We start from the raw sequence: 12,990 nt of genomic DNA, 5'->3' as shown, positions 1-12,990 counted from the left end.
GCGGGCGTGGGGCTGGCCCTGCCCCGCCGCGCTTCCCGGGATGAGAGCTCCCGGCAAGGGCGCCGGCCGAGCCCCAGGTCGCTGAGGGGCCGGGGGAGGCGCGGAGATGGGGTCGTGCGGTGAGTACTCGCCGGCTGGAGGAGCCCCCGCCCGCCTGGGCTCCTGTTTGAGCAGGAATTTACGGCCGAGGCTAGTGGCCCCGAGGTAGCCGGGTTCAAGGACCTACAATTTGCCAAGGACCCCGGAAGGGCAAGGGGGCTGGGGCAGCCTCCACGTGCCTTCAGGGCTCCGGGAGCCGCCGGGAATAGGTGCAATCTGACCTGGACCCGGGGACGCAGTTTGGGGGTTCGGGGAGAAGAGGGGCTGCTCTGTGCGTGGGGAGGAAGCTGATACCTGGGTCTTGGAGCAATTACCGGGATCTGCGAGAGGGGAAGCCTCTGTCACACCGGGATTGAAGTTTGCCCGGGAGAAGTGGATGCCGGTAGTTTGGGGGGTGGGGTGTGCGCTCCGCGGTGGCGGGATTGAATGAAGGCCAAGGAGGCAGAACCTGAGCGCTGGGAAGGTTCGGGTCGGGAGCGACTAGCTGGGGGCAGAGGGGCGGGATGTGTGAACCTGCTCCTCCAGACACACTCAGCCTGGCACTCTTTTCTAGAATGTCCTGCCCTGGTGCTGCTGCTGCTGTCCTTGCTGCTGCTTCCTCTGGGCCTCCCAGTCCTGGGCGCCCCCCCTCGCCTCATCTGTGACAGCCGAGTCCTGGAGAGGTACATCCTGGAGGCCAGGGAGGCCGAAAATGTCACGGTGAGACCCCCCCCTCCACAGGACATTCCACAGAACTCACTCACTCTCAGGAGTCCTGGGGGTGGGGGTGGGGGCTCCAGGATCCAGGAACCTGAGCCCCTTCCTGGCACTTGGTGCAGGGAGGTGGGAAGCCAGAACCCCAGTAAAAACAGTAAAAAGTGGTAGCACCCGAGGCATACCTGGAAACTAGGTAAGGGGCATGGTGGAGGAGAGCCTGACTCTGGGGGTGGTGCATTTCAGATGGGCTGTGCTGAAGGCTGCAGCTTCAGTGAGAACATCACTGTCCCAGACACCAAGGTCAATTTCTATACCTGGAAGAGGATGAATGTGAGTTTATGTTTTTCTTCTTTGGGAATCTCATTTTGGGAAGCTGATGGGGTGGGAGGGAGAATGATACAAGAAGGGCAGGGCTGAAAGCAGTATGTCCATTCATTTGTTCCTTTCTTCATTCATTCATTCATTGAACAAAACTGATGCCATGCCTTCACTTTGCTCAGCTTGGGGTTTGGGGCTGCTGAGAGGGAGGGGCCAGCTTGGGCCTCTGACTCCAAGTGTCCACTCCCTTTAGGTCGGGCAGCAGGCCGTGGAAGTCTGGCAGGGCCTGGCCCTGCTCTCAGAAGCCATCCTGCGGGGCCAGGCTCTGCTGGCCAACTCCTCCCAGCCATCTGAGACCCTGCAGCTGCATGTGGATAAAGCCGTCAGCAGCCTGCGCAGCCTCACCTCCCTGCTTCGGGCGCTGGGAGCCCAGGTGTGTGGGAGTGGGTGCCTCCTTCACTTCTGTTTGCCCTTTCTGTAAAATGGGAGAAGGGCCCCTGCCAAGAAACACTGAGGCTCTCATCCTCCTTCCGATTCTAGCCTGAATCCCATCTCCCTCCAGTGTCCCTGGCATGTCGTAACCTTCTGTTCTCTCCTTGGCAGAAGGAGGCCACCTCCCTTCCAGACGCAGCCTCTGCTGCTCCACTCCGAACGTTCACTGTCGATACTTTGTGCAAACTTTTCCGAATCTACTCCAATTTCCTGCGGGGAAAGCTGACGCTGTACACAGGGGAGGCCTGCCGAAGAGGAGACAGGTGACCAGGTGCTCCCACCCCGGGCATGTCCACCACTTCACTTACCACCACTGCCTGTGCCACGCCCTCTGCACCGCCACTCCTGACCCCTGTCGGGGGTGATCAGCTCAGCACCAGCCTGCCCATGGACACTCTGCGGCCAGTGGTGACACCACAAGGGCCAGAGGAACTGTCCAGAGCTCAACTCAGATCTAAGGATGTCACAGGGCCAGCCTGGGGCCCCGAAGCAGGAGGAATGTGAAGGAAATCAGCTTGAACTTGGGGATGGAGCCTTGTTGGGGAAACACGAAACATCTCGGTGCCCTGCCGAACCGTGATGCCAGGACAAGGTGGAGGGCCGATACCTCTTTGTGCACCCATCAGGCAGGGACAGGAGGTACTGGAGAATTTAGGTGGCGAGCCATGAATTCTCCAGGTCTCAGGGGTACTCCCAGCAAGAGCCCACCGGACGAAGGGTGATGGGAGCCAGGGAGATGGGATGGGGGCTGGCCCCTGGCTCTCACTGGGTCCACGTTTTGTGTATTTTTCAATCTCACTGGCAAGAACTGAAACCACAACATGGCTCTTGGCTTTTCTGTTTTCCCGGGAGCTCCACTTCCCTGGCCCTGTTCCAACCATGGCAGCAGGCCGCAGTCCTGGGAAACTAGAGCTGGAGGGGGGTCAGGCCCTACGTGCTGCCTCGCATGGCCTGTCTGACCTCTTGACCCCACTGGGCCTGAGGCCACAAGCTCTGCCCACGCTGGTCAATAAGGTAGCTCCATTCAAGGCTATTCCTCAGTAGGCAGCTGGCAAGTCTCTTTAGTGAGTGATAGCCGCCATCAAGGAAACAGAGCCAGGAGGAAGAATCCCTTTGCTGGCCAGGGTTAGCTTCCAGTCCTGGCCACTGGACCCTTGTTATTTCTCATTTCTTCTCTGTGGTGCCTTTGGCTAAAGGCACATTCTCAGTATCAGCCTTTGCCATCTCTAAATCCCACTGCCCTCTTTCCTTGCCAGGGATGGTCACCATTAATGCTCTACCCTGTGACTTGCAGAAGGAGCCGCTTTCCCCGACAGGGGCCTCACTGAGCACTCATTCCGTGCATAGGGGGTGTTCCCTTACCCGACCTCATTTTATTCCTTGCACCACTCTATGAGAAAGTGCCCACTGTCATTCCCATTGAACAAATGAAGAAATAAAGTAACTGCCCAAGATCAAGACAACAGGAACCCCCATTTCCCCCAGCACTGACCCCTTCCCTCTTCTGCTTGTTCCTTCCATATAATTCCTACCTGCTCCCCGCTCTCCTGGGATACAGGACACAGAACAAACTAACTCAGCCTCTACTCCTCATCCCTACGTCTAATTTTACCCATTACTTTGACAATCAACTTCAAATTCCTTCCCAGGCATAATACTTCCCCTGTAAAGTATCGCCCAAGAGAGACCAGTGCAGACAGTAAAAGATGACACAAAGCTATCGGGATCCCAATCCTGGCCATTATCATATATTAAGAGGATCAGTCTTTCTGTCCCTATCATAAAACTTAGAGAAGTCAGGCTGCACCCCTGAAAATATGCAAGAGAGATAGAATTTTTGCAATCCGCAGCAGGAAAAATTAGGGGTAGGTCGGAGGGTTGAAGTATAGGTGCATGATGGGGGCAAGGGTGGGAAGAATCCACAGAGGGGTGGATCCAGAGGAGAATTTTCACCCTGGCCAATCCAGCTCCTGGGGTACAGTGCCCTCTTCAGGCCCTACTGAGAAATGCTAGACAAATTGGCCTACAAAAGAACCCTTAGGGCTCCAATCATGGCACATTTCAATAGAAGTTTGTAGTGCGGTTTCCACAGATGGCATCTGGTCCCCGCCCAACTGCTGTGAATCAGTAAGGGAAGAATCTGTCTTTCTCTCTGGCAGAATTGAAGCCAAGACGGTTGTCCTGAAATCCAAGGAATGCAGCTAATAATGGCAGCTGGGACCTGAACACAAGGTTGAGGACTCATAATCCCTAAGCACGTCTTAGCCTGATGTGGTAGCTAGCTATTCCCTGGCCCAGCACCTGGCTCTTTTTTCCCTGGAATTCAGGGACACCAGCCTTATTCCTTGACTTCTCTTCAGATTGCTTACTGTTTACATAGCTTCAGGTCATGATCTCATGGGTAGTGAGTTTGAGCCCCGCGTCAGGCTCTGTGCTGACAGCTCAGAGCCTGGAGCCTGCTTCAGATTCTGTGTGTGTCTCTCTCTCTCTCCTTTTGTCTCTCTTCCCCTCCCCCTACTGGCATTCTCTCTCTCTCTCTCTCTCTCAAAAATAAATAAATTTAAAAAACCCATATAACTCATTTATTCCACACTTAACGGAGTGCCTACTGTGAGCTAGCCTCTGTGCTAAGTGCTTAGGAAAATATGAAACGATCACCCGGGCCACACACAGCCCCAGTGTCTTTCGAAAAAGCGGGTGATCCCCCTCCCTGCCTACGGAGACAAAAAGACAGGAGCTTATAAATGTGGACAGAGCCAGCTTGGTAGGTGAGTGAGCATGGACAGGCCCAGATGTGAGGGACTTGGTGAGGGCCCAAGTCCCTGCAAAGAGACATAGGTACCCAAAAGGGAGGGTGTTGTCAGATTCCATATGTTGGGAGTGTGAACTCTCTCCTGTACTATTATTATGATGATTCACAACATATTAAATTCTGGCACCTGCATGATCTGCTGTGATTCTCACCACCAATCCATGAAACAGGAGGACCTGAGGTATCATCCCCATTTGCTGGATGGGGAAAATAAAACTTAAGTCTCACCAGGTAAACGACAGAGAGATAGTTCCTCTGACTTCCTGGCAGGGCAGGAGTCAGCACAGCCCAGTTCTGAGTCAGGCGGTTACATAATTGTTTAATGGAGCTGCCTGTGTTTGTAAAGTGCTTTGCAATTTACAAGGTGCTTCCCTGGGCATTTTCTTATTTGCTCTCCTCACTGAGAAAGGAAGTCAGAGATGGTAGAGGATCTCCATTTTGCAGAGGAAGAAACTGAGGTTCAGAGAGATTATGGGCCTTAAGACCAGGAGCCAGGCTCTCTGACTCTGGTTCCCTCTTCTTCCCCAAGTGGGAATAACAGGGAAAGGAGAGTAGAGGGAGTAGCTGGAGGACAGGAAGCAGTTTGGAGTCAATGAAGCTTTAGGCCCATTCATCTCTCACTATCAACTCCTCTCTGCTCCATCCCCTTCCTGGGGCTCTGGCTTCCTCCCTCGATGGGCAGAAGTTACCTCCCACTCTCCCCACCACCCAACTCTCCAGCACTAGAGGCCAATTCAGCTGCCTCCAGAAGCTGTAGACCCCACCTTGACCACCACCTATTAACCAAAACCTTCTCCCTAGGCCTGAGCATCAGGCTGACCCAATGCACCTGCCTGACCCCAGCTCACAGGTCACCTAAGATTTTCCTGAAACTACTCAGAATCTTCTTCTCATCACAGAAGACAAGTGTTGCTGGAGTTGAGTTAGCAATCTTAGACCTTGCAACCTAAGCTGAATGTTAACTACATATTGTGTTTTCTTTTTTCCTCAGCTGGTCAAGGCTAATTCCTCTAAAATTCCATCACAGAACTGTGACATTATGAAAGATTACTGGCAACAGAAAAGCAGACAGTAGTAGACTTTCCCAACTTATGTGAGTCACGCCCAAATGTCCATGAACTCTCTCTCCTTGATTTTTAAAAATTGATTAGGAAAAAAAATTACATGACCCACGCACAATTCCCGCTTTAAAAAAGCAAAACAAAACAAAACTTAGCTGTGTGAGTTTCTCCATTTTACAGAAGCGCAAACCAAGGCCCAGAGAGGGTGAGTAAAGTGTCCAAAGAAACACAGTGAAGCCATGACTGGCTTTACTTCTCTGGCATGGTTACCAGGGTTTTCCACATGCCAGAGTCTCTCTATACCTATTCCTGCTGCTGCTGCTAGGCTGGTCAAGCCACAAGTCCTCTGGGGCCTTGCCCATTCGTGATTCCCCAAAATGCAGAGCCCAGTAGTTCCCTTCCACACCACTGGCCTTTCCTGTCCTGCCTCGTGCAACAACCCCCACTCCCAGACAGGTTGGAAGCTGAGACTGTCCAGCTCTGTGGCGCCAAAGAGAGGTCAGCAAAAGCAGCCCTCGGAGGACTTATTGCCCAACCAGGGGGGCTGTGGATCAATTGGCTTCTGCTGCTCTTCCCCGGGTTAACCATTTCCTGGCTCCTGTCCCTGTCCTGACTGCTCTCCTAACCTGGTATGGAGGAAAGATAGATAAGAGTTTGGGTTGGGCATCCATTACGTCCCCCCACTTTGCTGAAAAGGGGCAGAGGATTGCTCTCTCCCCAGATCGGACCCCTAACCGGTCCCTTCAGTGCTCATGTGGCCAGGAATCCCCAGGACTGCAAAGGGGGTTAGGCCTTCCCTCTTCAATGTACCCCTGGGCATAGACGTTTTTATTTTTATTTTTTTACAGTTTATTTATTTTGAGAGAGACAGAGATAGAGAGAGAGTGCATACGCACATGAGTGGGATAGGGGCAGAGAGAGAGGGAGAGAGAATCCCAAGCAGGCTCCTCGCTGTCCACACAGAGCCTGATGGGGGGCCCAATCCCACAACCGTGAGATCATGACCTGAGCTGAAACCAAGAGTCAGATGCTCAACCGACTGAGCCACCCTGGGCATAGATTTGATGGTGGGGGGGGGGGGGGGGGCTGCCAAGGTGAAGGGAGTGAAACTGAAGGCTTCTAGAACTAGCTGGGTGTGGTGGGATACAGGAAATCTGGACAGGAGAGGCCAGCTCACTGCTGACCATCCCTCTGACCTACATACAGCTCTATACATGCAGTGAGAGTTGACAGCATTTTCAAAAGGGGCAAAACCACCCTTCAACTTCAGTCTTACGTAGGATTGCCATTTATGAAACAGATCAAAGCAGAGATGCCTTGGCTGGGGGATGGTGGGGGGGAGACCCTGACCCCCTTTGGATGTTCCCAACACAACTGTGGGAGTCTGTGGGACACAGCGTGGGGACCGTCAGAGCCGTGCTCTTGTGCCGGACAATGGATTTCATTTCTGTGGAGCTCAGTTTCGACATATGGAAAATGAGGACAATAATTTTGCAATGAAGAGGACACGAGGTTCAGTTAGATTAGCCCGCAAGCACTGCTGTTCCTGGCTCTTGGAAGATTCTCCCCAGTCCTGCTGTCTACATGTTACTGTCCATCTGCACCACCGTCCCTCACCCTCCACAGCCTCCTCTTCTGTTTCTCCAGCTCCAATCAGCCTCTCCTTGGTCCTTATCTGCCGAGGCTGCCGGAGAAGCCTTTTGAAAATGTAAGTGGGATCAAATCACCCTGGTTGCTTAAAAACTTTTAATGGCCCTTCAAAACTCTGGCATTCAAGGCCCTCCAAGGCAGGGCCCCTGCCTCTTCCTAGTGTTACACACACACACACACACACACACACACACACACACACACACACACACACACACACACACCATTCTTCAAAAGTATCATGTTCCCTCTGAGCTTGGAACGTTCTCACTTCCTGGATGTGCCTTCCCAACTTGTCTGATTACCATCTCTTTGTGGTTTAGAAAGTCTCTAAACCTGTGTTGGCAAGGTCCCCTCCTTCCCTCCTTCCCTTCCCAGAGGTTTGTCCCTCCTGTTGTCTGCTTTCTTTTTTTTAATTCAATGTTTGTTTATTTATTTTTTTTGAGAGAGAGAGAGACACAGAGACAGAGAGAGAGGATGAACAGAGACAGACCGGAACAGCAGGCTCCAGGCTCTGAGTTGTCAGCACAGAGCCCAGTGTGGGGCTTGAACCCATGAACTGTGAGATCATGACCCAAGCTGAAGTTGGACGTTTAACCGACTGAGCCACCCAGGCACCCCTCTTCTGGCCTCTTTCATTTAATAACATACGCAGGATCCCTTTCCACGATCAGAACATACTGCCCTACTACCATTCTTTTTTTTTTCCTCTTTAAGTCAGGAATAAACTTTAAGAAAGTGTTATAACATTCAATTAATATTCTTAAAATTATTTTTTAATAGTGGTAACATATTCTTAACATAAATTTATCTTCTTAAACATTAAAAATCTTCAAAAATTTTTAAGTTNAAAAGTGATAGTTTGACTTCCTCTTTGCCAATTCTGATGCCCTTTTTAAAAAAATGTATTTAAGTCATCTCTGTACCCAATGTGGGGCTCGAACTCACGACCCCAAGATCAAAAGTCTCATAGTCTTGGGGCGCCTGGGTGGCTTAGTCGGTTAAGCGTCCGACTTTCGCTTAGGTCACGATCTCGCGGTTCATGGGTTCGAGCCCCGCGTCGGGCTCTGTGCTGACTGCCAGCTCAGAGCCTGGAGCCTGTTTCAGTCTGTGACTTCCTCTCTCTCTGACCCTCCCCTGCTCACGCTGTCTCTCTCTCTCTCTCCTAGAAATAAATAAAAAACATTAAAAAAAAGAAAAGAAAAGAAATTTCAAAAAAAAAAAGTCTCATAGTCTTTCAACTGAGTCAGCCAGGCACCTCTCTTCTTAACCATTTTTAAGTGTACAGTTCAGTGGCATTAAGTACGTTTGTGTTGTGCCATCATCACCACTGGCTATCCACACCACCTGTGCAACTTCCCAAGCTGAAATTCTGTCCCCATGAAAGACAAACTTCTTGTTCCTGCCAACCATCATTCTACTTTTTGTCTCTGGGAGTGTGACGACTGGAGGCACCTCACACAAGCGGAATCATATGCTATTTGTCCTTCTGTGTCAGGCTTATTTCACTTAGCATAATGTCCTCAATGTTGTAGCATGTGTGAGAATTTCCTTCATTTTAAAGGCTGAACGAGGGGCGCCTGGGTGGCTCAGTCGGTTAAGCATCAGACTTCAGCTCAGGTCATGATCTCGCGGTTTGAGTCCCATGTCAGGCTCTGGGCTGACAGCTCGGAGACTGGAGCCTGCTTCAGATTCTGTGTGTGTCTCTCTCTGCCCCTCCTCTGCTCTGTCTCTCTCAAAAATAAGTAAATAAATAAATAACATTAAAAAAACAAAGGCTGGGGGCGCCTGGGTGGCTTAGTCGGTTAAGCATCCGACTTTCGCTTCGGTCATGATCTCGCGGTTCGTGGGTTCAAGCCCCGCATCGGGCTCTGTGCTGACTGCCAGCTCAGAGCCTGGAGCCTATTTCGGAGTCTGTGTCTCCCTCTCTGACCCTCCCCTGTTCACGCTGTCTCTCTCTCTCCTAGAAATAAATAAAAATAAGAAAAAAAAAGACTGAATGATATTCCATTGTATGTACGTGCCATATTTTTGGCTTTGTGGATTTCTGGGTTGCTCTCACCTTTTGGCTATGGTGAATAATGCCACGGTAAACATGGGCGACCAGGTTACCTATCCCTTTGTCTTTGTGTTCAATTATTTTGGGTATACACCCAAAAGTGGAATTGCTGGGCCCTATGGTAATTCTATTTTTCACTTTTGGAGGAGTGCCATGCTTTTTAATATGTACATAATATTCCTCCATAGGAAAAATAGTCCTTGACTATGATCCAACCACATCTCTGCTGGCAAACGTTTGGGTAATCTTGATTTTTTTTTCCTGCTGTAATCAATGCCACAATTAACATCTTTAAGATGTGCCCAGCTATGTGCAAATAGGCACGTATTTCTGGGGGAAGATGCCTGGAAAGGTAAGGTGGGGTCAAAGATGTGCATGTTAAGAAGTTTGAGAGTTACTGTCAAATTACCTTTCAAGAAGTTTTCACCAACATAGTCATAGCATCAATGTATTTGAGTACGTTTACCTGTATCCTGGCCAGGGCTTAAAGCTTTCAATCTCTTAAATGGTTGTCAATGTGACAGTTGTAGTTCTGACTAGTATTTTCCTTATCACTAGTGAAGCAGGACATCTTCTTCGATGTTTACTGGCTGGTGGTGTGTCTTCCTCTGGGACTTGTCTTTTCTGATTCTTTGCCAGTAAGCATTGCCAGCCCTCCATTCGACCTGCCAGTCGTTTTCACCACTGTTGCCAGCTATAGAATTTTAGATTTGAAATGATTTTCTGTTGGAATTCTGCAGACAATGTTCCACTGCCTCTCAGAACCCCTGGTTGCTATTGAAAAGCCTGACGCCATGCTGATTCCTGATCCTTAGTATGTGACCTGCTTCTTTCTATCTGAAAGTGGTTAGGGTCTTCTCTCCCCACCTTCATTCTCTGAAATCTCATGACACGCCTTCCATAGGTGTCTTTGCATCCATTATAAGAGACCCCTTTTCATCAAGAGACTTTTAGTTCGGTCCTAGGAAATCTTCTTGAGTAGTTTTTCTGAAGTCCTTTCTTTTCCTTTGTTCTTTCTGATTTGAACTCTTTGGTTGGATGCTAGACTTTCTGGACTGCTTCTCTAAGTCTCTTTCTCTTGGTCTTTCTCTCTTGCTCTCCTTCTCTCCTGCTCTCATCTCATTTCCTTTCATTGGATTTTAAATTTCCGCCCTTGTAGTTTTCATTTCCCAGAGCGTTCTCGTGTTCTCTGACTGTCTGGTTTTCATGGCATCCTTGGAAGGATGTCGAGTGAGGAGAGTCAGGGGTAGATAAAGTGGCCTGGTCTCACTGTGCCTTCCCCTCTTCCCTGAGAGTCGCCTCTGAGGTCCCAAATGGCTCCTCCAGTCTGGACTCTGGTGCTGCTGGTGGGGGCTGCCTGGGGCCGGGGCCACATGCCTGCCCCTGTCCGGTAAGCTGGGCTCAGGAGGTGATCAGGGGTGACTCGGAGGGGGGAGTGAGGGGCAAAACTGGAGGGGGCAAGTAGGGTAATGATGGGGAGGAAGGGGATGATGAACAGGAACAGTGGGGGGAACCCCCATAGCCTGAGCACCAGGAACTGAGAGGATGAGAAGCTCAGAGGGAATAGGACAGAGACCAGACATTAGAGAGAGTGAGGAGACACAGAGCTGGAGAGACAGAGAGGAGAGGCTGGGCCCTCAGGAAATGGGCCAAACCCAGCAGACAGGAGACTTCAGGTAGAGGCAGCAAGAAATGATAGATGCCTTGGTGTCCTGGAGCTTGTTTTGTGGGATTTGAGCAAGTAAACTTGTACAAGTAAAGCAAAGGGCTGTTCTATTTGGCCTACACCATCTGGGGAGGTGTTATTCGTAGGGCGAGGAGGGGCCATTCCTGTGTTACTCATCTATCTGTTCAGTGGCATGTAGCTAGGGCAGCATGGGACCACATAGTCCCCGCTCTATGGGGAGAGCTTGGGCTATAGCACTTGAGGACCTCAGCTCTGAGGAAGGAGTTTCCCCAGGTATAAACACAGAGGCACTGCTCAGGAACTTGCATACACATGATTTGGTGCCTCTTCCATAGAGGCTCCAACACAGCCTCACAGAGGCACGGAGGCACGGAGGGAACCAGAGGTGATGTGAGGCGCTCCGAGGGGAGACACTTACTATTTTATTTTGTTTTTTAGGAGATCGATGAGAATTTAACATGAGGAGGTTAGGTGACTTCTTTTTTTTTTAATGTTTATTTTTTGAGAGAGAGAGCACTGGCTGGGGAGGGGCATAGAGACACAGAATCCCAAGCAGGCTCCAGGCTCTGAGCTGTCAACACAGAGCTGGATGCGAGGCTCAAACCCATGAGCGGTGAGATCATGACTTATGCCAAAGTCGGTTGCCCCACCTACTGAGCCACGCAAGTGCCCCGACCTTTTGAAAACCTTAAAGACAAGGAGACATATGTTCACTGCTTACACTTTGGTGCAATAAGGATACCAAGAAATCCTTCATGAAGGACCACTCAGAAAGTTCACAATCATCAAGGCTTATGATTCTTGATGATGACAAATATTACTTTTTTTTTTCTTTCTTTCTTTCTCCAACCCCAAGGAAAGAGAAGCCTCCGGACTGGAAGCCGGTTGCTCGCAGCTCTAGGGATAACCGTGAGTTGGAAACCAGCACCACTCAGGCCTTTCTCCTTCCCCAGGGTGTGGTGGCCATCTCAAGTGCCCTCTGGCGTGGGCGATGGCATAAGCACATAATAACATGTGAGGGCAGCGCTTGGGTAATGGAGGAGGGAGGAACACGGCGGTATAGAGTCCAAGCCCTACCTAGAAGATGAACATTCAAATTAACAAAATGCCTGCGTCCAGACAAAGTCTGTCTGCCCAGCTGAATCCAGCCCTTGGGATATCAGGTTGCAACCCCTGTCCTAGAAGTCATTCTACCCTGCCCCACCCCGCCCTGAATTTCTCCTGCGAGATTCTTATTTCTCGGATTCTCTTTTCCAAATCTCTGCTCTGGACCCACGTAGTGGCTGCGTTCTCTAAGCTATGCAACCCTGCTAAACCCCACCCCCAGTGTGGCTCTGCTGTTGGCCCTCTCCCCTCTCCTGGCCTCAGAGCAGCCCTTTCTTCCCAGCTATTCTCACTCAGTGTGACTTTGAGGATAACTCCAAACCCCTCTGTGACTGGACCCAAGTGTCCACAGATGACGGGGACTGGACTCGAGCCAGTGGACCCTCCCCCATCGGCAGCATGGGTCCTCCTGGGGGCTACCCCAATGGAGGTGAGGAAGCCTAAGGTTTAGGGAGACAGCTAGAAGGTAGGCATGGGCAGACCTGGGTGCAGGGGGAAGGGAGGCTACTGGAAGCGGACACCTGGGCTCTGGGAAGGGGGTGGGAGGGCCTCCTCATCATCCTGGGCTCTGCCTCCCACAGAGGGCCACTACCTGCACATGGCATCAAGCACTTTCCACCGGGGCGGGGTGGCCCGCCTATGCAGCCCCCCCATATGGAAGCAAGGCCCCCTCTGCGTGCACTTCGCCTACCACATGTTTGGGCTTTCCTGGGGCGCCCAGCTCAAACTGCTGCTGCTCAGGGACACCAAGAAGAAGCGCCCCAGCCTGCTCTGGAAACACACTGACACCCAGAACCCCTCCTGGATTCCCACCACTGTCACCGTGCCTATGGGGCTTACCCTGCCCAGTCAGGTGAGGCTGAGGGCAGAGCCTTGGGCCCCTGTGGGAATCTGGGTGGGGAGGGGGCAGGAGGGGCCAGGGCAAGGAGGGGGCGCTGGGCCTGGGCCATCTGAATTCAGGCAGAAAAGTGGGAGCCTGAGGCAAAGGAGCTTACAGGGTGGGTGGTCCCCT

The 12,990-nt window shown here is 51.3% G+C and overlaps 2 protein-coding genes across 4 annotated transcripts in view; both read left to right on the top strand.

The window, feature by feature from the left end:
• EPO (erythropoietin) overlaps positions 1-4,166 on the top strand; it is a 5,300-nt gene extending 1,134 nt beyond the window's left edge. Inside the window, exons 1-5 of one of the 3 annotated variants that reach the window (XM_077758568.1) lie at positions 10-119; positions 653-798; positions 1,039-1,125; positions 1,367-1,546; positions 1,717-4,166. In XM_077758568.1, the coding sequence (XP_077614694.1) occupies positions 107-119; positions 653-798; positions 1,039-1,125; positions 1,367-1,546; positions 1,717-1,872 (582 nt within the window). In that variant the 5' untranslated portion in view covers positions 10-106 and the 3' untranslated portion in view covers positions 1,873-4,166. Of the gene's footprint in view, positions 1-9; positions 120-484; positions 563-652; positions 799-1,038; positions 1,126-1,366; positions 1,547-1,716 lie in introns of those variants that run through there. The other 2 variants (XM_077758565.1, XM_077758567.1) reach the window with 2 other exon arrangements.
• Positions 4,167-10,410: 6,244 nt separating this feature from the next.
• Positions 10,411-12,990, top strand: part of ZAN (zonadhesin) — a 39,117-nt gene continuing 36,537 nt past the window's right edge. Inside the window, 5 exon segments of the mRNA XM_077758818.1 lie at positions 10,411-10,417; positions 10,514-10,577; positions 11,731-11,783; positions 12,262-12,408; positions 12,560-12,831. Of these exon segments, the coding sequence (XP_077614944.1) occupies positions 10,411-10,417; positions 10,514-10,577; positions 11,731-11,783; positions 12,262-12,408; positions 12,560-12,831 (543 nt within the window).

This window comes from Crocuta crocuta, unplaced genomic scaffold, assembly GCF_008692635.1.
Source record: "Crocuta crocuta isolate KB4526 unplaced genomic scaffold, BGI_CrCroc_1.0 scaffold273, whole genome shotgun sequence".
NCBI classification, from domain to species: domain Eukaryota; kingdom Metazoa; phylum Chordata; class Mammalia; order Carnivora; family Hyaenidae; genus Crocuta; species Crocuta crocuta.
Note: the sequence above shows the minus strand (reverse complement) of the source record. Positions and strands in the feature narration are given on the sequence as shown.